Source organism: Notamacropus eugenii, chromosome 1 (genome assembly GCF_028372415.1).
Source record: "Notamacropus eugenii isolate mMacEug1 chromosome 1, mMacEug1.pri_v2, whole genome shotgun sequence".
NCBI lineage: Eukaryota > Metazoa > Chordata > Mammalia > Diprotodontia > Macropodidae > Notamacropus > Notamacropus eugenii.
Window position 1 is genome coordinate 512,565,255 of NC_092872.1, and position 26,974 is coordinate 512,592,228.

The window sequence follows — 26,974 nt, forward strand, 5'->3', positions numbered from 1 at the left end:
ATGCTCCCAGTTACCCAGTCTCACAAAGTAGGTATCATCCTTGATACCTCAGTAATTTACCCCGATGTCCAAGCAGGTGCCAAGTCCTATTGTTTTTACTTTCACATCTCTCCTATAAAACCCTTTCTCCTCTCTGAGACAACCCTCTTGCAGGCTCTCATCAGCTCACACCTGAACTACTGCAATAATCCACTGGGCAGTCTACCTGCCTAATCTTTTTCCACTCCAGTTCATCCTTCACTCAGGTGCCAAAGTGACATAGTGACATTCCTAATGTACAAATCTGACTATATTATTCTCTGTCTCTCTTTCTCACTCAGTAAACACTGACTCCCTATTATTTGGAGGATCAAATATAAAATCCTGTTTAGCTTTTAAAGCCTATTCTTCCCTTTTCATTCTTATCTTACTTCATTGTACTCTACAGTCCCAAACATTGTGCTGTTGTATGAAGACGCTCCATCTCCTTAATGTGCATTTTCATTGGCTGTCGCCCTACCTGGAATCCTTTCTTTCCTCATTTCAACTTTCTGATTTCCCTGGCTTCCTTCAACTCAGCTTAAACCCTTTGAAGGGCTTCTGAGATTACCTCCAATTTACCATGTTGTATAGTTTCTTGCATGTAGCCTCCTCCACTAGATTATCAGCTCTCTGAAGACCAGGACTCTTTTATCTTTCTTTGTATGCCAGTGCTTGGCACATAATGGGCACTTAAATGTTTGTTGGTCTGATTAAAAAGCCTTCAAACACAGACCAGTCATGATCACTAAAGCTTGCTTTAGAATGAACAGAGAACAGGTTAACATTTACCCAATTTAGTATTTCACTTACTGGAAGGGGCAGGGTGGTCTCTTGAATGTGTAAGATAAGACAGCCCACAATGGTAAAAGGGTTAGAGGACATAAAAACATTTATAAGTAACATTTCACACCTCCTGTCAGCATCTGTAGACTCTGTCCAATGCCTGAAATGTTCTCCTTCCTCATCTGTTCCTCTTAAAATTCCTGGCTTCCTTGAGGCATGTTTTTGGATCTCCTTCACAAGCCTTTCATGATGTCAGAGCTGTCAGTACTTTCCATCTGCCCCCTGACCTAAAAAAGGTATATTTTGTATTTACTTATTTCACTATACTTGTTTTCCCCACAGTAGAAAACTCCTTGAGGGCATAGACTTTTTTTTTTTTTATCATAGTAGGGACTTAATATTTATGCAATGTTGTGCTTTCATCTACCCACTACTTTTGTTTCCTGGAAATTCCCCACCAAAGCCCAATACACCCATCTCCTGGTTTCACCTTAACAGACAATTATTTACTAAGAGTTGCTGTGGCCAAGGATTTCATCACCCTGCAGCTAAAGTGATGGTGAGCTTCTCTGAAGTTGGATAGGCTAGTCCTCAGATGAACATCACACAATCCACCACCAGGCTCATTTTGGAAGTTGTTCTAACTTGAAAGGATCAGTTAAAGCATTCACCCCTCACAGAATCACTCCCCAACTCCCAATTATATATTTTTACAGGTGTGTGTGTGTGTGTGTGTGTGTGTGTCTGTGTATATATACGTGTGTATGTGTATGCACTATAACTTTAAACTTAGCATTTGAAAATTTACACAACTTAAGCCAGGATTCACACATATGTATATAGTCACATATGTGTGTCTATGTGGGGGGAAGGTGGCAATATACAACAGCAGTATTAAAAAGTATATATTACATTTGGGCAACTCCATGAAACATATATATGTATATATACACATATGTATATATGTGTGCATGTTAAATATATTTACACACATTTACATGCATATTTTATGAGAATATATGAGAAGGAACTCAAATATACATTTGTATCAGTAATGTATAATCTTGGTTTCTAAGGTAGGTGACTCAAACTCTGCAGGCCTTAATTTATTCATCCATAAATATATATATATTTACATACATAACCCTTTGATATATATGTGTATGTGTGTACATACGCATATAAACATTTCTGACATATGTATGTTTGTACATACACACACACACACACACACACGAAAGCTGACTCAGTTTTGTGCAGATTTCGGCTGGTAAGCTCAAAAAAGAAAGACAATACAGCATAGCAGGTAGAGCACTGGCCTTGGAGTCAGAAATGCTTGGGTTCAAGCCCTACCTGACACATACACCCTGCATCATGGTAAGTCACAACTCCTCAGTTCACCAGGCAGCTCTCTAGGACTTTAAGTTAAAGACCAACTGAAAATCTGCATTAGTGGAGGGAGTTTCCATATCAGGAGTTCTTGACAAATTAAATTAAAGGTATGGAACAAAAAGTACTTAGTACCATATAATATTTGAGTTAGAAGGGACCTTAAAAGCTCACCAAGACTAACCCTTTCATTTTACAGAAAAGCAAACTGATTCCCTTAGAGATGATTTGTCCAAATGGTAGACGTTGTGTATTCATTTTCATCCTGCCATTGTATATTGTCAACTTCCCCACTCACTTCAAATTTCCCAATTGTCCTTTAGAATAAACCCTCTTTAACCTAAGAAACTGGGAAATGAATAAAACCCTGTAATAGTTTCACTACATTGTCGCAATTCTGGCAAGAAAAAAGGGCTGGTAACTTAAAACCTGAAGGGGTACTAGTGAGCTGAAATTGGGCTAACTGAAGGAAAAGATGAACTCCAGGGGCTTTATTAATGAAAGCAATTTCGCAATTTCCTGAATGCAGAAGATGACAGTACTACCGTCATCTTTCAGGAGGAAAAAAAATACTAAACAAAAACTACCAATAGAACATAAATACGCAAGGGGAAACAACTGACAAAGTATAATTATATAACCTAATCCTTTCACTTTTCCAAAATTTGGTTCTTAATATTGTAAATTAGTTTTAAGACGATCTTTTTACCAGACTGGTGAATTTCAACACAAACTCTTCACAATTTAGTTGTAAAATCCTCAACCTTTAGAAAACTCACTGCTATTTTGGTAGCTGTACAGCTCCTTTAAACTTCAAAAGATTTTTGTTTTCATTTTATGAACATTTTTCTACTTGTATGTTTCTCAATTGTTTCAAGACTATACACAAAGGTTAGTTTTTTGCTTTGTTTGATAAATCTTGATTAAACTCCTCAAGGAGGAGCTTGCCCTGATGATGGTAGAGATGCTTGGAGGCAGGAAGTCTTGCTCCAGTTCTGTCTCTTGAGCACAAAGGCTGGGAGATTTGGGGCAAGTCACTTAACCTCTTAGTGCTCCAGGCAACTCTCCAATAACATAAATTGCAAATCAACTGCTGTTCTACATTAGTAGGGAAAGTTCAGTATTAGGAATTCTCTATACCAATGAAATCACAAGTTTGGACCAAAAAATATTTTAAATGCTAGTATGCAACACAAAAACACATATCTATTTTAGCCTTGCAAATTTTCCTCTGGTAGAAGTGAATATTTAATGGAAAATATTCCTATTATGTATTAAAGTATTTAATTCAGTACTTTGGCATATCAGTGCCATCTGCTGGAAAGTTAATACAATGAAATTATCAAAATACCTGAGTTCCTTTCTGATTTCCTAGGGAAAAATGTTCTTTTTGATATTCTTAAAATATGAGTTTACTTCTATTTGGAAGTCCTAGCAGGCTTTTAGAAATATGTATATTTCGTTATTAACATTTATCAAACACCAGATGTAACATGTAAGAAATACTGGAATGGAAATATAGACCCTTTGCATTGAATTTAGAAGGAATGTGTTCAAACACACATTCTTATTATTAGTATGTAAACTTGGTATCTAAGTTAGTAGGTCAATAAACCTCTCAGCCTTAATTTCCTCATCTTTAAAAACGAAGGGATGAAGTAGATAATCTGTAAGGTGTCCTACTGCCCTAACAACCTATAAAGTCCTTCCATCTGCATTGTGCTACTATTGTCTAGCCTGACTTTACTTACCCTTTTACTGAAAGACAGTATCTATTCAAAGAAGACACCAAATTAAGTTATTTTCTACTATAATCAACAAAATAAGTGCATGGATTATGCCTTTTTGATAATGCTTTCACTGAGAAGGATGTGCTCTTCACTATTGATACCCATATATGGGGATACCAACACAAAGCATTCTCAAGAGAAGTAAAGACATACAATTGCAATTAACCCTGTAAATGAAAATGTGAAATTAAAAATTCTAAATGATAATATAGAAACATACAAAGATTGCTTAACTGACTTTAATAAACAGGACACAAAGACCCTAATCTTGAAATTATTATGCAAAATACACAGATGTATACTGCTTTTTCTTTAAAAAATATAAAATAAATAAGCAAGACATGTGAAAATAGGCAAGTTTTCATTAAATAAAAGACTGAAATTTTTTTAAAGAAAAAATGCTGATTTGATTTCAACATCATATGAAGAATGGAATTCATTGTTACCAATATTCAAGTTTATTAAACAAATAAAAAATTTATATTTAGAAAACTTTTAACTGTCATCTGCTTCAAGGTTTATGTTGCTCCCGAATTTTGCATATAACTGAACTTTCAAATCGGCTAACACCCGTTGGATTGATTCAACTCTGGATTCTAATGCTTCGATTTCATCTTGCAAATTTTTCTGAAAAAGGAAAAGGTAACTGGTTAGTAGCAATTCCATTCAAGTTATTCGTAAGTGATTTCTGGAGAATTATACCAGAAATAACATTTAAAAGACTTAAAAGTTAATATTTAATGAGAAGCAAATGAACAACACAGCAATTTGGTAACTGGATTTAAAGATATCACCATTTTCAGAACCAAGAGCCTTAATATAAATTTTAGTCATGGTTGTATGCTTAACTATTTCACAAGTGAAGGTATAATGGTCAATCTTAATTTTTTAAAAAATCAATATACAAAAACATAATGTCTGGAATTATAGTACAAACAAAAAAAACACACACAAAGATTCCTAAAATACCTTAGCTTCCTCCAACATTTCTTGAGTTTCATCTTGAGAGTGGCTAATAAAAACATCACCAATTTGGTAGGGAATCATTAAGGAATCTTCATCCATCATCATTACATCATCACAAGCATCCTCTAAATTTTGAAGTTGTTTCTATAAATCCAAGAGAAAACATCAGTAAAAAGGAGATTTTTTTAAATTAACTATTACAAATACATGTAGCAAGTAACTTTCATGTTGAGACAAAGGGATTTCGGTTTATAAAAGATTACATCTCCAAATGTAAAAATAAAATCCAATATAATCAACTTTTAAGATGATTTTAAAAGTGAAACTTTATTCAAGATATCAATACCACAATTCCCTCTAGATTTCCACATTTAATTTCTGAGTTCACAGTATTAAAAAAACTATAATGCATCACTAAAATCATGTTCATTTTTTCCAACCATGAAGTTTAATATTTTCCTAATACCTTTTTAACGTCTATTTCTTCCTTCAGTTCTGTGATTCTACTAGTATTCCGTGCAAATTTGTTAATCTTTTGTTGGTCTTCAAAAGTAACATTGACATCTTCTGCAGCCTGAAAAACACATTTTTATTTTTTCCATAAAACAACTTATTTTAATCAATGAAGTACCACAAATTATTATTTTTATTCTATAAGTTTTAAATTATCTATTTCCTCTCACCATATTTGATAGGGAAGAATTCAATTCAATAAGTAATAAGTGATTTCTATATTCAAAGAACTGAGAATCAGATAAAAGTCTCTGCTTTCAAGCTTACATCCCGGGGGTAGAAGAGATACATTTACACAAATAAGAAAGGACAAGATAATTTTGACACAGAAGAAAGTGTATACAACTAGAAAGACTAGGAAAAGCTCCCCACAAATACTTGTATTGAGCCTTGAATGATTCAAAAGAAAGCTGAAGTGATAGGGGAAAATGTGTTTTAGACATAAAGGACATGCTGTATAAAAATGTGAAGACACAGAATTATGAAATAGAATCTCAAGTTCAAAAAATATTATGTCAGACTATATGACTAGAACATAAAGTACATAAAGGGGAATAACTGAAATAAGTTTGGGAAAAGAGTCTAGAATCAGACTGTGGAAGGTTTTAAATATCAAGCTGATAAGTCAAGTTTATACTGTGTTTTATCCTAGAGGCAATAACGAAGTACTTACAATTCTTAAGCAGTAAAGTGACATGGTCAGGCCTGTGAATTTGGAAGATTATTTTGGCAGCTCTGTGAATCAGACATGGGACAGGCTGAAAATAAGAAATCTATTAGGAAGTTATTGCAAAAGACCAGGAGAGTTAGTAACAGGGCCCTAAATTAATGTTGTGATTTTGGGGGAGAGAAGATATGTAGTGAAGGTTGAACTGAAAAGACCTGGTTACTAAATGAATAAGGGGGTTGAGAGAGAAGTCAAGAAGGACTTAAGACATTTTGCAACTGGGTGACTAGAAAGATACTGGTACCCTCAGTAAAAAATGACATTTTGGAAGTATAAATTAAGAGAGGAGAAAGTCCCATCTTGGACATGCTGAGCTTGAGATGAGCAGATGCAACATCCAAGTAGTCATGTCCAGCCAGCACGTGGTGATACAGGACTGAAATTTAGGAGAATAAGGTAGGGAATACAAATTTGGGAATCATGTACATAGAAAAAAAATCACTGAGCCCATGAGAATTGATGAGATCACCAAGTAAGAATGAATAGAGATAAAAAGAATATATTAGACCGACGCTGAAGGGAAAGGAAATCTACAGTTAGCCTGCAAGAGGATCCATGGATGAAGATTCAAAAGAGAAAACTGATAAGAATCAGAGAGGTAGGAAAAGAATCAGGTAAAAGCAATTTAAAAAAACAAAACAAAAAACAAAGAATAAGAGTATCCAGAAGGAGGTGGTCAGCAGTTTCAAAAACTACAAAGATGTTAAGAAAGGCCAAAAGAGATTGTTAGTAACTGGAAAGTAGTGGAGCTGAAGCCAGGCTTCAGGAAGTTGAAAAGTGAATAGAAGGTGATGAAGTGTAGGCAAAGAATATAGAAAGCTTTTTTTTTTCTATTAATTTGGTTGTTACTAGAGAAGAGTCATATGATAATAAATTGAGAGGATGTGAAAGTCAAGTGAAGGAGTTTTGTTTGATTGGTTTGGTAAAGACGGAAGATCTGTACATATTTGTAGGCCACAAGGAAGGATTAAAGATGTAAAGAGAGACTAAAGATGAGAGAACAGGGATAAAGAGGCAAAGTTCACAGAGAATGGAAGGAACAAGGCAAGAAGTAAACAATTTGACAAGAAAGTCACTTTTGCCAGAATAGAACAAGGAGAGAATAGGGAATGAAGCAGTTGGATTCTCAGGCGCAGGACAGGAGGGAGCTAAGGGGGAAGAAACATGATTCATGCACTCTACTTTTTCTTTTTGTTTGTTTTTCCTTTGTAATTCCAGCACTTAGCATAGTGTCTGACAATTAGTAAGCACTTAGCAAACAGCATGACTGTTAATTGATTTTTTAATAAAGCAGAGTGTGAGAGGAAGCACAAAAGGGGAAAAAAAGTTTTGGAATATTTAAGTTAGGAGTATAAGAATGTCAATCAGGTGAATAAAGAATTCTCATGTAGCAGTGAGGGTCCACTAAGATTAGAGAAAATAAATTTGTAAAAAGTTCAGTCAGCAGAGTTTTGACATCTATTTCAGAAGCTCATAAGGAGCAGAGAAAGCAGATGGTGACAGTAACCCAGGGTGGGATTTTAGGAAGGCATAAGCCACAATAATTGGATGAGGGGGAAGCAGCAAAGCATTCAAAGGCAGAAGAAAATATAGTTAAACTATAGAGTTAAGAGTGCAGGGGGAGAAAAGTAATGCCAGGAAAGGGATGATGAAATAGGAGAGTGGGGAGGGGCAAAATAACTTGTGGCCACAGTAAAGAAGGATAAGTTAAGAAGATGTGTGGTAGAAAGGACAGCAAGCTGTGATCAGAAAAAGGAATTCCAGAGGTTCCCAAAGATTTGAGAAAGTTATGACCTTCTTGTGTGTGGCTGAAAAAAAAGAAAAGTGTATGAATCTTGTGAATTGAGGAGACTAATGAAGTGGGAAGCCAAAGGACAGCAGTGGGTACAGTGAAGCCTCCAAGTATGAAGGCAAGGGTTAAGATGAGTGGATCAGGTACTAAACTCCTTGAAGGAAGGAGGATGATCTAGGAATTGGGAGATCACCACTATAACGAACTGCATAAAGCAAAATAGTGTAATGAATCTCAAAGGAAGTTGTGAAGTGCTAGTGTCAGAGGAAGGGGCTCAAAGTGGCAGTGAGAAATATTGGTCCAGCGAGGGGAAAAGGAAGGGGGACAGAAGAGGGAATTACTCTGCACAAAACACAAATAAATTTTCATAAAAATGCAATTAATTTTTGTCAATTCTACTCTTAACTGACATATGACTACAGAATAACACTAACAAAATGCGTATGATATTTACGAAAAACCATGGATACTCTAAGATGTAATAATGGGAACAAAATTACATTCCAGAAGTAAACATGCAACTGAAAGAATGTTAGATTTGGAGCAAGAGGGTATGGGTGTGAATTCTGTTTCTGCTACATTCTACCTGCGTAGGACCTTTGGCAAATCTCTGAATCTTTCTAGGTCTATTTTCTTGTCTGTAAATTGGGGGTCAGGGAGGGGGAAATTAGCCTAGATCATCTCTAAGCTCTTTTCCAGGTCTAAATCTATGATTCTCTATGATAAACAGATGTTTGTTACCTAAACATTTCATATTACTGTCCTTCATATATTGTATAATGCAGTCAAATTGGCCTACTCAACATTCTCCAAGCTCCCTAAACTAGACATTCCCTCTAGATTCCTCAAAGATCTGGCTCAGACTTCATGTCCTAAGTGAACCCTTTCTTGATCCCCTAGCTGGTAGCATACTATTCCTCAAGTTACTTTGTAATTCTATCTATTTCCAAGTTGCATCCCTTCCAATATAATAGAAAGTACTTTAGGAAAGAAATTGTTGCTTTTTATTTGTACCCTGAGTCTAATATGGTATCTTGAACACAGTAAGTAGGTACTTAATAAATTCTTGTTGAAATGAATTACCGATTATCAAGGAAAAATTTCTAACAAATAATGTATAAAAATAATTTTTCCTGAAAAGTCAGTACAAACTTCAAGAGATTTTTTTCACAATTAAAAATGGTTACAAATTTTAAAGCTTGCTCATTAGCTATAAACTCATTATCTGATTTAATTCAAATATGTTGTTGGCCTCCAGAAGCTTAGCAGAAAGCTCCACAGAAACTAGGAGGTTTCTCTCACACTTTATTGGGGGGAGTTGGGGGAGTAATTTTGGAGTACTTGGAAGTTAAAGCAGGCATGCACAGTGGAGTCACAGGAAAGGACTAATAATACGCTAGGAGCACAACAGCTTGGTGCACAAAAAAGTAGGAACGTGGTGCAGAAAAATGTGTAAGAAATATTTATCAAAGCAAACTGCATCACTCATGTTTGATGATCAGATCTGTTAGAAGAAATGTTATTATTTACGTTAAACAAAACTGGAGAACATTTGTTGATAGAGATCTGCTTTTACAGATGGTAGCAAAGACAAATTTTTAACTATAAGACTACAAACAAATGCTGCAAAAAGGAAGAGTAGAAAACGTTTTTCCTTCCTCCTACAAAAAGTTTCCTGTTGAAGACACACTACATTAGACAGGCTTTTGTACCTAAGTATGTAACCACAATTATATTTCTTAAAAAATAAGTTTTTACTATTTTGTTTTTCATATCACCATAGTATACCATGTATCCTTCCTCTGCCCCTTCCCATTATATGGCAAATAGTAATTGGTTTTAGAGAGAGGAAAAAAGTCAACACAATTAATACACTGAAAAAGAACCAAAATATGTGCAATGTGTAACACCTGTAGACCTCCCACCTCCATGAAGGGGTAGACTAGGGAGTGTTTGCTCATTTGAGACTCTTTTAAGTCCTGTTTAATCTTTATAATTTTGTTTTGTTTACTTTTAATTGTTTGGTGTCATTGTTCTTTCAATATACAATGCTACAGTTACTGTGTATATTGTTTTCTTGGCTCTACTTACTTTACTCTGCATTAGTTTCATGTAGATCTTCCTGTGTTTCTCTGTATTCATCACCCACAATCATTTCTTATAGCACAGTAATATTCCATTTTAGTCATAACATAATTTGTTTATTAGTCATTCCCCAAAACTGATGGACATTTACTTTGCTTCTAATTCTTAGCTGTCACAAAAAAATGCTGCTATAAATATTTTAGAGCATACAGGTAATTTTTGCTCATCAATGGCTTATAATAAGCCCAGTAATGAAGTCTCTGGTTCAAAGGATAGAGACATTTTAGTCACTTTATTTGCATAATTCCAAATTGCTTTCCAAAATGGTGGTACCATTTCACAGCTCCACCAACAATATATATTAATGTGCCTATCTTTTCATAACACCTTCTGTTAACATTTTTTGTCATTTTTGCCAATTCAAAGGATTTGAGGTGAAACCTTGGGGTGGTTTGGTTTGCATTTTTCTTGTTATTAGTGACTTGAAGCATTTTTTTCATGTGGTTGTGAATACTTTGCAGTTCTTTTGAGAACTGTCATATCTTTGACCATTTATGGATTAGGGAATGACTGTAACTTATATTTTTATTAATTGTTTTCATATCTTGGATATCAAATCCTTATCAGAGAAATTTGATCTAAAGAATTTTTCTCATTCTACTGCTTTCCTTCTAATCCTAAAGGTTACATTATTTGTGCAAAGCTTAACAGTTTCAACTGATCAAAATTATCTATTTTATTTTTTGTAATTTCCTCTCTTCTTTGGTTAAGAATACAGCTCTTACCCATAGCTGTAAGACGTATATGATCTGTTCCTGTTGTAACTGTGTTAATAGTATGATCGTTAATATTAAGGTCACATATTCACCTAGAATGTATTGTGGAGTGTGGTGTAAGGTATAGTGTAAGCCTAATTTCTGCTAGACTACTTTTCCAGTTTTCCTAACACTTTTGTTTTTAAATCAAATAGTGAATTTTTCCCTAGGTAATTTAGGTTTCCACTTGATCAAACACTGGGTTACTGAGCTCACTGAGTTCATTATTCTCCTGGTCTAATCTGTTTCATTGATCTCTCTATTCATTAACCAACATCAGATGATATAACTGTTGCTATACAATACCCTTTGAGAGCTGGAAGTAGTATTCCCACTTTGTCCTTACTTCTTTTCATCATTTCCCTTAATATTCTACTTATTTTGCTTTTCCAAATGAATTTTTATTATTTTACTAAGCTCTGTAAAGTATCCCCTTAGTAATTTCATTAGTATAGCATTAAAAGTGTAAATTCGTTTTGGCAGGATTGCCATTTTTATCATGTTGGCACAACCTTGCCATAAGTATTGAATATTCCTCCATCTAAAGTTATGTTCCTTTATTTCCTTAAGAAGGACTTAGTAACTGAATCTTTACAAATCTTTTATGTGCTCTGTGAGGCTGATCTCCAAATATTTTATATATTCTGCAGTTATTTGGAATGGGACTTCCTTTTTTATTTTTGCTTCTTGTGTACTGTCATTATCATATAGAAATGCTGTTAATTTTTGAGGATTTATTTTATAGCCTGCAAATCTGCTGAAGCAATTGTCTCAATTAGTACCTTTGCTGATTTCCTGGAATTTTCCAATGAAACCATCATCAGCAAACAAGTTTTATCTTCTCTTTACGTATTTCTTTAATTATTTTCTCTTGTCTTATTGCTATTGCTAGCATTTCAAGAACTACATCAGCTAGCTGTGGGGAAAGTGGGCAACCTTACTTCAGTTCCATATTTACTGGAAAAGATTCTAGTGTGTCCCCATTATACATGATGTTGGCTTTTAGTTTTGGATCAAGCCTGCACAACATACGCTTTTGGCGCACCAAAGGATTTCAGGCTGCCGGGCAAAAATGGTATGGTTGCCATCATGCACGCTCCTGTTTGTCACATAATCTGCAACAACCAACTACTGTCAGTCTGTGTCTAATCTAACCGATCTGAAAAAATTTAGGCTTTTTTTAATTTTGGCCCCTACCTACAGCAAAGTTGTACAGGTCTGTTTTGGATAGATCATTTTCATGATATGAAAGGGTAAAAGTTTTTAAACTTTCAAAGTTTTTTTTCTGCAACTATTGAGATGATGATGTTGCTTTGGATGTTATGGTTTTTAATATGATAAATTATGTCAATCGTTTTCCTAATGTTGAGCCATCCTTGCATCCCTAGCACAAATCCCACTTGATCATAATGAATGACTTCTTGGATAAATTGCTGTAGTTTGATAGAATTTTGTTTAAAATTGTTGAGTCAATGTTTATTAGTGATATTGGCCTATAGTTCACATTCCGGGTTTTCTCTTTCCTTGGCTTAAGTATTAGGACTATATTGTCTCATAAAAAGACTCTGAATAGGGTTCTTTCTTTCCCAATTTCTGAGAATAATTAGTGAAGTTATGAATCCTAACTATAAAAGTAAAATAGAATTCTCTTGTGAATCCATCAATCCCTCAGTGCCAAGAGTTATTTTTTTTTTCTTTGATAGCTCCTTTACAATTAAATCTATTTCCTGTTCTAAGCCCAAGTTATTTAAGATCTCAATCTGGTATTCTGATAGTTTGAGTATTTTATCGGTTTTGTTAGTATATAATGCTGTACAATATGTTCTTATCGTTCTTTTTATTTCTTCTGGTTCTGTTATTTCACCTTGCTCATTTGCTATTTTATTGATATGATTTTCTGCTTTCTTATTTTTAATCAGATTAGCTAAGGTATTGTTGGCTTTACTGGTCTTTTCAAAGAACCAACTTTTATTTTTATTTATCATTTCTATGAGGGTTTTTTGTTCCCAGTTTATCTATTACTCATATTTAATATCTCCTCTTCTGTGCTTATTTTAGGTTTGGTTTTTTTTTTTAAATGCATGTTCAGTTCATTAATCCTTTCTTTTTCAATTCTGTTAATGTATGACTGTAAGGATATGATTTTTCCCCTGAAGACTTCTTCAGCAGAAATCAAGGAATTTTGATAATGCTGTTTCATCATCATCTCCTCTTATATAATGTTTCTGTGATTTGTTCTTTGAAGCACTCATTGTTTAACATCTCACTGTTCAGCCTTCTATTTGAACCAATTTCTATTCTAATTATATTATAGTCTATAACTATTTCTGCCATTTTACATTTGTTTGCAATATTTCTGTCCCCTTCTACAGGGTCAATTTTTGTAAAAGTTCCTTGTGGTACAGAGATTATACGTATGTGTATGCATGTGTACATATATACATAAGCACATACATATACACACATATATTCTTGTGCTGTCCCATTTAGAAGTCATGATTCTTTTAACTCTAGTTTCTCCAGAAGTTTGTTCAGTTCTACATTTTCCTTTTTATCTTTTTCTTAGACGTATCTGAAACTGATAGGGGAGTACGTAAGTCTATACTGTCTATATCTTCTTGGAGATGTTTCCCTTATGAATTTGAATGTTATGACACTTGGAACATATGTTTATTACTGATGTTGGTTTTGTTTCCTAGGGTTCCTTTCAGGATAATATAGTTTCCTTGCTTATCTCTTTTTATCTTCAAAAAATTATTTGAAAGTTTTTGCTTTGTCTGATAGCATGATGGCAAGTCCAGTTCTTCTGGATTCAACTGATATTTGGTTAAAAAAAAATTTCCATTCTCTCAGTTTTTATTGTATGTCTTTGTTTTTAAAATGTTTTTTTTTCTTATAAGCAACAGATTGTAGGGTTTTGTTTCCTTTAAGTCCTAACTAAAATCCTACCTTCTATCAGAAGCTATCCCCATCCTCAATTCTAGTGCTTTCCTCCTGTTAATTATTTCCTATTTATCTTGTATATAACTTGTACTGTATTTAGCTGTTTATGTCTCGTCTCCCCCATTAAACTGTAAGCTCCTTGAGAGTAAGGACTATCATTTGCGTCTTTGTATCTGCGGCACTAGTGGTGTCTGGCACATAGCTGGTGTTTAATAAATACTAATCAATTGATTGAATCTATCACCCTTTTGAATCTATTTTATTGGACTGTTTAATCTATTCACATTTAAAGTTATAAGAATTAGGTTTATATTTTCCTCCACCTGTCTCTAATTTTTTTTTTTTTGTCTCAAGACACAATTTTTCCCTCTCCTGCTATATAAATACAGTACTATGTTCCTTCAGTTACTTAATTTTTTTTTCAAGTGGCCCTGTTCCCACTGGCTCTCTTTTCCTAGCTTCTAATTCCCTCTTCTTATTTGTCACCCCTCTCCCTTTAGGGTTTTATTAGTTCCTTTTTGTTCTTTTCTGCTGTTACATTTCTTCCCCTTCTTTTCCTTTCAGTTTAGAAGATTCCCCTTCCTCTCCTCCCCTTCAGCTAATCCTGTTCATTAGTTTTTTAAATTTCTTAATTTCATTTTTGTACCCTTTTCCAAAAGAGATTTCTCACTCTTTTCATTATCTATATTCTCTTTCTGCTTACTCTAAACCCTCATTCTCTGATTCAAGACCCTTATAATTATCTAGTTTCTCTTTTTGCTATTTTCTTCATACAATGAAAGCCTTCAAAGATATCCATTCTAGTCTCTCTTCTCAAGGCACTTTCTGCCACTGCCTTGTAGAGCTTGGATTCCTCTTTTACAACATCTCACTCCTATAACAATGCCAATTATTGCAGGTGTCAGAAAATCACATGGTAGGGCCCCTTCCCCAATACTTTCTGATTATGCAGCCTATCACTGATCTACACTCGTCCTGCTAGACATTTTTTTTTTTCTAAATTTGCCTGGAAATGTCTACCCTACATCTGTGCTCTCTTGCTCCTCCAGATGCCAGCTGCCCCCAAGGATTAACTCCTATCTCCCCCTCCCAATATAGTACAAGCAGATTTTTCAAGCACCAAATCCTCCAGGCCCCATCTAGTCTAAATTCCTCAAATCCCTTCACTAAACATCTTTCACCCATAGCATTCATCAATGGAACCTTTTCCTACCTCCAAAGTAAGGCCTCCATCCTTTACCCTCCTCCCTTACTTTCTCCCCCCACCCCAACCCACTTCTCTGTACACTTTTTTTCTTTTTGAGACCATAGAAATCATCTTTCCCTCATTGCTAGCCCTTGATTTGATCCCAATGATTCACAGACCTTTCTCCATAACCCCTGCTCCACTGTCTCCCTTTTACTTAGCCTTTCATATTGTAACATAGTGCCACACACACACACATGCCTGATTCACCTTTAAGTAGGGCATCACCAGGTTCTGTCCACAATGCTCCCCACTTGCCTCTTTACTGTTAACTCCACAAGATTTTCACCCTCACCTCTGTCTCTTCATGTACATTTTAAAATTTTTATTATTTTATTTTTCACCAGTTACATGTAAAAACAATTTTAACGTTTATTTTTAAAACTTCCAAATTCTCTCCCTTCCTCCTTTCCCAACTGCCCTCACTGAGAGGGCAAGCAATTAAATATAGGTTATATATGTGCAGTCATGCAAAATACTTCCATAATAGTCATGTTATAAAACACTAACTACATTTTCCTCCATCCTATCCCTCCCATTTATTCTAATCTCTATTTCCTTTCACCCCATCCCTCCTCAAAAGTGTTTTGTTTCTGACTACCTCTGCCCAATCTGCCCTCCATTCTGTCACCACCCCTTCTTGTATCCCTTTCCCCCCTACTTTCCTCCATCATACATTAGATTTCTATACCCAATTGAATGTGTATGCTATTCCCTCTTTGGGGCAATTCAGATGAGAATAAAGTTCACTCCCTCCCTCTCATCTCCCTCCTCTTCCCCTCCACTGTAAAAGCTTTTCATTGCCTCTTTTATGTGAGATGATTTACCCCATTCCACTTCTCCCTTTGTCTTTCTCCCAGTACGTCTCTCTCCCTCACTCCTTAATTTTATTTTTTACATATCATCCCTTCACATCCAACTCAACTTGTGCCCTCTGTCTATATATACTTTTCCTAACTACTCAAATAATGAGAAAGATCTTATGAGTTACAAATATCATCTTTCCATATAGGAATGTAAACAGTTTAACTTTAATAAGTCCTTTATGATTTCTCTTTCCTGTTTACCTTTTCATGCTTCTCTTGAGTCTTGTATTTTAAAGTCAAATTTTCTATTCAGCTCTGGTCTTTTCTCAAGAATGCTTAAAATTCCTCTATCTCATTGAAAATCCATTTTTTCCCCTGAAGAATTATACTCAATTTTCTGGGTAGGTGATTCTTTGTTGTGATCGTAACTCCTTTGATCTCCAGAATATCATATACCAAGTCCTCTGATCCTTTTCCGTAGAAGCTGCTAAACTTTGTTATTCTGGTTGCAGCTCCACAATATTTGAATTGGTTTCCTTCTGGCTGCTTGCAATATTTTCTCCTTGACCTGGGAATTCTGGGATTTGGCTGATAATTCTAGGAGTTTTTATTTTGGGATCTCTTTCAGGAGGTGATCAGTGGTTTCTTTCAATTTCTATTTTACCCTCTGGTTCTAGAATAACAGGGAAATTTCCTGAAAGATGATGTCTAGGCTCTTTTTTCAATCATGGCTTTCAGCCCAATAATTTTTAAATTATTTCTCCTGGATTTATTTTCCAGGTCTGTTGTTTTTTCCAATGAGATATTTTACATTATCTTCCATTTTTTTCATTCTTTTGGTTCTGTTTTACGATTTCTTGATTTCTCATAAAGTCATTACCTTCCATTTGCTCCATTCTAATTTTTAAGGAATTATTTTCTTCAGTGAGCTTTTAGACCTCCTTTTCCATCTGGCCAATTCTGCTTCTTAAGGCATTCTTCTCATTGGCTTTTTGTACCTCTTTTATCATTTGGCCTAGTCTGTTTTTGAAGATGTTATTTTCTTCAGTTTTTTTTTAGGGGGAGAATCTCCTTTAGCAAGCTGTTAACTTGTTCTTCATGATTTTCTTGCATCACACTCATTTCTCTTCCCAATTTTTCCTCTACTTTTATTAATTTTCAAAATCTATTCTGAGCTCTTTCATGGCCTGAGATCAATTCATATTTTTCTTGGAGACTTTGACTTTGTTGTCTTCTTCTTAGTGTGTGTTTTGATCTTCCTTGTCACCAAAGTAAGCTTCTATAGTCAGAGATTGTTTTTGTTTTTCTCCGCACTGTTTGTTCATTTTTCCAGCCTATTACTTGAATTTTTAACTCTTTTTTTAAAAAGGGCTCTGCTTCCAGTGTGGAGGGCAAACTGTCCCAAGATTCTGGGATTTTGTGAAGCTGTTTTTAGAGATACTTTTTAGCAATCTCTTTTAGGTACCTGCAAGTTTTCAGTTCTTTCAAGGTTTCTTTCTTATGATCTAAGGAGAGATGTTACTACTCTCCTGATCTATGTTCTGGTTTGTGAGCAACCATAAGCACCCTTTTATGCCCTGGAATTGTGATGGTGGTCCCCTCTTTGTTGCCACAAACTCTGCTATGCTACTGCTCTTCCTCACACCAGGAATATCACCCAGGACTGCCACTCAGGACTGCGACCCAGATCCAAGCAACACAGTCCTGACTCAATGCTAACAAAGAGATCCCATAATCTCCTTCTGACCAGTTGTTCAATTGCCTTACATCTGTGGATTGAGAGCTTTGGAAGCTGCTGCTGCCACTGCCAATTCAGTCACTCAAAAGGCCTGTTTCCTGGTTTCCTGGGGCTGGGGCTGTGCTGGCACAGCCTGCACTGTATTGAGCTCCTCCCCTACCGATGTCCAACAGACATTTCTTGCTGACCATCTAAGTTGTCTTTGGCATCTATGAGTTGAGAAGTCTGAAACCACTACTGCTGCCAGGGACTCCATCCCCCCAAAGCCTGCTATGCATTTGCTGGGACCCAGTCTGCCCTGGCATGGTCTATGCTGGACTGCACTTCTCTCTCACACTGGTGCAACAGACCTTTCCTGTTCATCTTCCAGTTTGTCTTGGGCTGATAATTTGTCTCACTCTGTCTTTTTGTGGGTTCTGCTGCTCTAGAATTTGTTTAATGTCATTTTTTAAAGGTATTTAGAGAGGTTTAGGGGAGGGCTCAGGTGAGTTTTGCCTTTACTCAGCCATCTTGGCTCTGCCCTCCTCATGTACTTTTAGAGAGAAGTCTCTTACTGTCATCACTCTACTGCTGTTGCTGTCCTTGCCTCCTATATTTATTTATTCCTCCTGCATTTCTATTGTCTGAGGTGTTCAAAGAATAAATCATCTCTTCTGTTTTGGTTTTTTTTCTAAGAAAAGTTTCCCCTAACCCTGTTCTTCATCCTCAATGTAATGTTTAGCTTTCCTTTTCCCCAGTTTTTCTCAAACCATCATCCTTGCACTGGCTTCACTCTTCTCCCTTCCCCTTCAGTGAGCCAATTCAACTTTATTCTATCCTCTATCTCAAGTCATTTGCCCCCATGCTATCAGTGGATAAGCTTTACAAAGCCCCGGTCTTGGATCAGTCCCACTATTCACTGCCAAAACTACCCAGGCTTGCAACCTAAGTGTTATCCTCAACTCTTCTCACTAATCCCAGATACCAAATAAGTTGCCAAGTCTTGCTGATTCTACCTTCATATCTCCTGTACATTTTCCCTTCTCTCCTTTGACTCTGGTGCAGACCTTTATTACTTCATACTTTGACTATTGCTATAGTTGTCTGGTTGATCTCCCTGAACCCAGTCTCCCCCAACTCCAATTCCCCTCATCTAACAAAGAAATTTTCCTAAAGCATAGGTCTGACGATACCTCCCTCTCACCATTAATAAATTCCAATAGCTCCCTACTTACCTACAGGATCAAATAAAAAATTCTGTTTGACTTTCCATACCTTCTATAATAGTCCCTTTCTAACATTTTAGTCTTCTCTTATTTTACTTTCCTCTATATATTCCACAATCCAGTAACACTGGTCTCCTTGCTGTTTCTCCCACAAAACACTGCATCTCCCAACTCTGCATTTTCACTGGCTGTTCCCCCATGTCTATTACACACTCTCTCTTCATCTATGCTTCCTAGCTTCCCTGATCATCTAAGCTAAAACCCTTTCTTAAACCCAAGCAAGAAGTTTTTGTTGCCTCCCCCCTTACTAATAGTGATTTTCCTCTGAAATTATCATCAGTTATCTCATATATGTATATATACATGTGTGTATATCTTGAATATACATAGTAGTTTGTATGTTGCCTCCTTCATTAAAATGTTAGTTGATTGAGGGTAGAGGCAGTTTGGGACTTTCTTTGTATCCCAGAACTCAGGACAATGCCTGGCTCATACTAACTGCTTATAAATGCTTTTTACTTGGCTGCCTGCCATACAGCATATCCAAAATTCTGTCTGCTGTTTTAGCTCTAAAAATTTTAAATTGAACTAAGACAAGGTGTCCCAAAATACCTAAGCTTTAAAAGCTTAAGATATGAAGTGTGCCATAAAAAACAATGTATCCCATGTTTTAGTACAGTTTTAAACTATACTAAGACATTAAGATGACTATGCTTTTTGTGAAGGGGAAACAAAGTCAGCTGTGAATATAACCTTTAGTTACATGTTAACTAGCATAGGAATTTCTGTTTAACATTTCCTGAGCATGAATTCTAATAATCTTTCAACTATACAGGCTCAGAGGCTTAGATCCCAAAAGTTAGAGGAATTATAACAAAATGAAAGTAAGAATAACACTGAAAATTAAATGCAAGAAAAGATTACATACAATATGAGGCCAGATGAGGAAATAACGTAATTTCAAGAAGAAAGAAGAAAGAGGGAAATCAGGAAAGAGTAGAATATGGCATTTGAGCTAAGCCTTGAAGGAAACTGGAAATTTTATAAAGTGGAAGTGAGGGGACAATACATTCTCTGTATGAAGGAAAATAAAAATAACCTGTACAAAGGAAATAGCATGTCAAGTTAAGAGAATGAGACCATACTGGCTAAAGAGTATTGTAAAGTGAATTCATATGAAATAAGTCCAGAAAGACAGATGTAAACAATTGTGGAGAGATTTAAATGGAATGCTAAGGAAGTTTTATTTCTTTATAGAGGCAAGAGGGAACCATTGATGATTTTTAAGGAGTAATATGGTCAGAATTGTATTTTTGGAATATTAATTTGAAAATTATGTGGAGAACAGATTGAAGATACTAGAAGCAAGGAGACCTGTCAGAAAGCTAATGCTATTGTTCAAGTAACAGGTAATGAGGGCTTGAAATAGAACAGTGGGCATGTGACTGGAGAGGATCAACATGAATGAGTATGGATTGGAGAGCAATAAGAGAGAGAGGAATGACTTTAAAACTGAACATGAGTGACAAGAAGCATAATGAATACCTCAAAAGAAATAGGGAAGTTTAGAAGGGGAATGAGTTTTGAGGAAAATGAGTTCTATTTGGATATGATGGGTTTGAAATGTAGTCAAGTCTTCCAAGTGGAGATGTCCCACAGCAAGTTGTTGATTTAGAGCTGGAGTTCAGGAGAGAGATCATTGCTGAATATACAATACCTACAAGTACTGATCTTTTTTATGTACATGATCTCCCTCTCCAATTGGATTTTATGTTCCTCAGCTAGACAATGTCATAGAATCAAAAAATCTCAGAGCCAAGAGTATAGGCTATTATATAGTCTATAGGACAAGATGTTAAATGGTTTGTTCAAGGCCTCCAAATCCAATACTTTTAGACCTCTTTGCATCCTTACTGCCCTGAATATTGTCTAGTTCAATGTATGCTGAAAACAGATTAAGCATAACAACTGGATCAGTGTTTGTTGATAAAATAGACTGAGCACAAAATTCTAACAGTCAATGAGTCAAGAAGAACCTACTAAGTGCCTACTGTGCAACAGGCACTGTGATAAATGGAATACAGAGAAAGACAAAACCAGTCCCTCCCTTCAACGTTACCGTGGAACTGGGGAGACAAAATACAAACAAGATATATACAGGATAAACCAGAGATAATCACAAAGGGAAAGCACAAACATTGATGGGGGGAAGAGGAATAGCTTCTACCTGAAGGTGGTATTTTAGCTGAGACCTGAAAGAAATCACTGAAGCTAGGAAGGAGAGATGAAGAGGGAAGTCCTCCCATTACAAGTATGAGACATGACCAGTGAAAATGCTTGGAAATGGAAGAGGCATAAACAATAATGACAACAACACAGTGTTTTAAAGTTTAACATTAAGCCATTTTCTAGCTATATCCAAATCTTCATGATACCATTTGAGGTTTTCTTGGCAAAAATAAGTGGAGCAGTTTGCCATTTCCTTCTCCAGTTCATTTCATAAATGAGGAAACTGATACAAACAGGATTAAGTGACTTGCCCAGTCACTCAGCTAGTAATGTCTGAGGCAGGATTTTAACTCAGATCTTCCTAACTTCAGACCCAATGCTCTATCCACTGCAGCACCTATCTGCCCAGCTTTAAAGTCTAAAAAGTGTTTAATATCCATTGCCTTATTTCAGTCCCTGTGAGGTAGGTTCTCGCAGCATTATGCCATTTTTATAGATGAGGTAAGTGAAGCTAAAACAAGTCAAGTGCCTGCTGTCACACAACTAGCATCAGTAGCAGAAATGGAACCTAGGTCTTCCTGTGCAGAATTCTGCACACTATACCATGCTACCTCTCATGTAAGGCTGCATATAATGGCAACAAAGTTAATACCTTTAACATAAGAAATGTTTCCCTCTCCCTCACCCCATCCCCCAAATAGACAGTGCAAGTATTATCCACTTTTTACCTAGAGGTAAAATGAGGTAAGAGGTTAAACAATCTGCTCAACCTCACAGTCATTAATCCTTTCACCCCTCCTTTGCTGATTTCTAAATCATTTCTCAAGACAGCTATTCCAAACCTTTTTTCCTTTCCATACCCTCTTAGCAGAGAACCTAATCTCAGAGCTGACTGAAAAGAGGCCATTCACCCTAAGCTTCCTCGTTTCCTATTTTATATCACAAAACCACTTTAAAATCATCTCCTCACTCTTGCTTCCTTTACTTCTGTCTCTGATGAAGAAGTCCTTGTCCTCACCATCGCCAACTGCTCTATTTTTATCCTTGACCCTACTGTCTGCTATCTACTCTGGCAGATTGTTCTAGCAATCATCCTTATCCCGTTTTATGATTTATTTACACACACACCAATCTAATATGACAAGCAGTAAGTACAGTAGAAAGCCTTTGAAGTCAGAGGGCATAGATTCAAATCCTTCTTCTGTTATTTATGACACAGGCAAGAAACCTCCCTCTTCATCCTAAACCTTTTCTTCTCCCATTGCTTCCATCTTCTAGCTATCACTGAAACCTGGCTCCCCATTGATGCAGCTTCCTGGCCATCTTTTCCAATACTGGCTATGCCTTCCCTCATTCCCCCTGGTTCTCCCTCTACCTCTATTATTCAGTAACCCTTCCTCCTTTAAGGTTATGCAATTCATATCTACAACCCAATCAAAAGCCTGGTTGTTGTCACTCCCCTTCCTTTTTCAATGAGTTTGGTACCTGGTTCACAATTTTTCTCTCCTCTGCATCTCCTGCCCTCCTACTGGGGGACTTCAATATACATACTGATTCTCATTCAAACACCCTTATGTTCCTTATTATGTTTTTCAACCTACTCACTTCCCATGACTTTCATCCCACCTCAGTTATACACAAAATGGTCATAGCCTTGATCTTGCCATCAGCCACAAATTTACTGTCTCCATGTTCGAGAATTACAAAATCCCCTTATTTGACCACAATCTACTGGCTTTCCAATTCTTTCTCTACTTTCTCTTATCAAACCCTACTGTGTCTACTCCATGGCCTCCAATCCCTCAACCCTTCAGTTCTCTCCAGACCATCCCCCTGCATTTGCCATTCTCCCTCTTTTTTCTCATCTTAACTCCTTGGTGAACCAATTCAACTTTATACTGTCCTCTTCTACAGTTACAAGCTCCCCTGATAATCCTCAGTCTTGTAATTCTCCCACTATGCACCACTTCCAATCCTACACATGAGCTGCTGAATGAAGATAAAGAAAATCACTCAACCATTTTGATCATATCTACTAAACATTTAGGTTATACAACCTCAACTAGGCCCTCACCAATGCTAGGCATTCCTACTATACTATCTTATCAACCCCACAGTGGATCTTCCAAGCCTTTCCATCCCTTCCCAAATCTCTCATAGTTCCTCCTTCCCAACACCTCTCTCAGATGAGAACTTTGCCTCATATTTTACAGAACAAATTGAAGCCATCCACTGTGAACTTGTTCTTCTCTATTTCATATCACTCAGATGTCTTCTGCCAGCATCTCCTTCACTCCTGTATTACATGAAGAGGTGACCTTACTCTTTACCAAGCCTAACTCCTCCACCTGCCAAAGTGATATTCCATTCAGTCTCCTCCAACAGACTGCTCACTGTGTTATTTCTACTCTAACACTTATCTTCAGTCTCTCCATCTACTCTCCTTCTCTACTGTTTACAAACATGCATGTCCATGTCTCCTCCAACCCCAGAAAACACTCATTAGATCCTTCTATCCTATATCCATGCCATTTTCCTATATCTCTTCTGCCCTCTCTGGCTAAACTGCTCGAAAAGATGATCAACAATAGATGCCTCCACTTTCCTCTCATTCTTTGACAATGACAATTAAAGCCCTTCACAACCTGGCTTCAGGTAATCTTTCCAGCATATCAGACATTCCTTCCCTTACCGCACTCTAACTGACTATCGTCCTATTCCTCATCCATTGTATTCAATTTTAATCTCCCTGCCTTTGCAGAAGCCACCCAACCATACCTGAACTGCACTACTTACTTCCTCACATCTGAGTTTACTTAAAACAACTCCAATCATCTCCTTTCCTGATGTTTAGTATGTGTGTGACCTAGGGAGGTTAAGGGCCTCAGTTCCCTCATCTGTAAAATGAGGGGGGGGCTAAACCAGATGGCTTCTGAAGTCCTTTCTAGCTGAAGACTTATGATTCCTCCAGGAATTTGCTTGTCTCTCCCAAATTGTATTTTATTTATTTTGGATCTTATTTGTATATACTACAAAGTTGGGTTTCCTAATTGGTATCCTTCTCTCAAACCCCTCACTCCATATCCATCAACATAACTGCTGAAGTAATTTTCCTTAAGTGTAGATCTGACCATGCCATTCCCCTACTCAAAGAAGTCCAGTGACTGCTTCCTATTGCCCCCAGGATAAAATATAAATTTATATATTTAGTATATTAAAGTCCTTCACAACTCAGCCAAATCCCATCTTTCCAACCTAATTAGACATTACTTTCCTTCCTTCATATTGCCATGCAACCAAATAGCCTTCTCTTTGTTCCACACTTGGCAATACATGTTCCATCTAACTCACTTTCTTCAAGAAATAGCTCAGAACCACCTTCTAAAGGCAATCCTTCCTGATCCTCCCAACTGCCAGAGCAGAGTAGGAGCTTAATAAGTGCTTGTTGACTGATACATCTGTACATACTGTCTTCCCAGTTAGACTATAAACCCTTCAAGAGTGGGAATAATTTATTTTTATCATTTTATCACAAGCACCTGCACATATAATATGCTTACTGACTGATGAGATGTGAGGGTCGGAATTCAAACCCAGACTATTAAATCCAAGTAAATCATTCTTTCCCATACACTTCACTGGAATGAAATTCACTTTTACTATGAAATGTAAAAATCCCAACCTTCCCAAAAGGGAAAGTAATCCCAACAGACTGAGATTAGGCTTCAAAGTTGGCCGCAATGTCCTCCCTCTCTCTCTCCTCTCTCTCTCTCTCTCTCCATATACATATACATACATATATATATTTTTTCCTCAAATACTCAGGCTTCCTTTGAGAATTCATAGCCCTTACTGGGTGAGGAAAACCTGTGCCTAAATTTGTGCTTGACACTAGATTCACAGACCAGTGGCCAAAATGAATACTGGCTTTCCTACTTACTCAGTGACCTTGTACAATTCACTTCCTCACTGTGGGTCTCAGTTTTCTTGTCTGTGAAATGAGCAGGTAGGATTATCAGGAGTCCTTATCACAGCATTCAGCGAACAGATATAGATTCAATTAGTTCTTTTGTAATTCTACGTAAGCACTAGCCATAAAGTCAGAAGACCTGAGCTCAAACCAGTCCTCAGACACAAGCTGAGTGACCAGATACATAGTCTGTATCTACCTCAGTTTCCTCATCTGTAAAATGAGAATAACAAGAGTGAAGCACCTACCCTTCTAAGACTGTAGTGAAGATCAAATACGATAATGTTGTTAAGCACTTTGTAAACCTTAAGATGCTACATAAGTGCCAATTACTATCATTGTTACTACTTAGACACATTCCTCTCAGAAGGGGTTCGCTGGTCCCACCAGACAGCCAAAGAGGTCCAGCCAAGACACACAAAAAGGTTAAGAACTCCTGGACCAGATAACCGCTATGGTCCTTCTGGCTCTGACATTCTACGTTCTAAGGAGCCCTTCGACTCTAAAACCTAAGAGCCGACAGTCCTAGGATGGACGAAACTTGATCCAAGTACCCCCACCCAATCTCTCCAGCTACCCAAAGAGAACTTGCCATACACCCTAAGGATGCGTCCCCACCCACTCCCCAGACCCCCAGGGCGTCAAGGAGAGACAGCCAGGTACCGCCACTGCACATGCGCCCCAGGCTCTACCCCTCCGAGTGAGGCTGCCCCTCCCCACGGGGCCGGGCCGGGTCCTCAGGGGGCCCCAGTCCAGGGACGAAGAGGAAAAGGGGAACCAAAAGACTTCTCCGGCCCCTGATTATGTCCCTCGGCACTTCCAGACGCGCAGCCCCACAATGGCCCGAGGATGAGCCCCGGCCTCATGCCTAAGGTCCCCCCAAGCCCCACGGGAGTGGGGAGAAGGTAATAAGGCCGCTCCGGCCGCGGGCCCCTCGAACCGAGGGCCACATCTAGTAAGCAGACGCTCCCCAGGAGCTCAGACCCTCCGCGTGCCCCTCGCCGGCTTCATCCCCTCACAGTCCCAAGATCCTGGGCCATCCGAGGCACCGACGCCCCGGCCCAAAGCCCCAGACCCCCGGAGCGCCCCACTCACCGCCTTCTTCATGGTGGCGGCCATCTTGGGACTGGACCATCTCAGGGCGGGAGGGGTGGCACAAGTCAGCCCAGCCCCCCTGCAGTCACCTCTCGACTTCTTTCTGTGGGAGATTGCCACGCCCGAAAGAGAAATTTCTCGGCTCTCTTCTCTCTGCTCTACTATGCCTGATTTTTAGCATGTGGCAGCCGAGAGAGAAGGTGTAAACAAGAAAGCACTTGGTATCTTCCTCTTAAAGGCACAGCCACCCTCGTCCTCCATCCTTTACTGAAAAGGGGTGTGGCGGGGAGGTTGCAGTCTGCTCCAGCAGCGCTGAGAGGAGGCGGAGGGGACCAGACAGAGCTGCCCAATGGGAGGAAGGAGGGTTGTGACGTGCGGGTGGAACCCTCCTTAGACGACCTTAGCCCTGCTTCCCAGGCACTGCGTCTGGCCATTGTGGCCGCTTAACAAATGCTGCTTGAGCCCCTGACAGTTCCATGCGAGCAGTTAAAGCTTAAGAGGTTCCTGAGAATTGCTACTGTCCTGGTCAGCGCTTTCGTTCAGGCTCTCACCACCTGTCATCCGGACTACTGCAATCATCTCTTAAGAGCCAAGGAATGCTTGCCTCGAGTCTCTCGAGTTCATCCACAATGCAAACAAAGGGATTTTCCTCAAGCACAGTTCTATAACAATAGGACACGCCCGCTCAATAAACTCAGTGGCTCCCTATTGCCATGTCTAAAATAAAATGTAAACTTCTCTGTCATTTAAAGCCCTTCACAGTCTGGCTTGAATCTAGCCTTGCAGTCCTGTTACACATCACTCTTCCTTAACTAATCTACAATCCAGTCAAACTGGCCCATTTGTTGTTTTTTCCACACG

The 26,974-nt window shown here is 37.6% G+C and overlaps 1 protein-coding gene across 1 annotated transcript; it reads right to left on the bottom strand.

Annotated features, from left to right (window-relative positions):
- Window positions 1–4,206: 4,206 nt before the first annotated feature.
- Window positions 4,207–26,974, bottom strand: PFDN4 (prefoldin subunit 4). The gene is made up of 4 exons (XM_072633500.1): window positions 26,114–26,974; window positions 5,416–5,523; window positions 4,953–5,093; window positions 4,207–4,610 (listed from the first exon to the last, which is right to left on the bottom strand). The coding sequence occupies exons 1-4, from the start codon at window positions 26,135–26,137 to the stop codon at window positions 4,479–4,481; spliced, it is 405 nt and encodes a 134-aa protein (XP_072489601.1). The 5' UTR covers window positions 26,138–26,974; the 3' UTR covers window positions 4,207–4,478.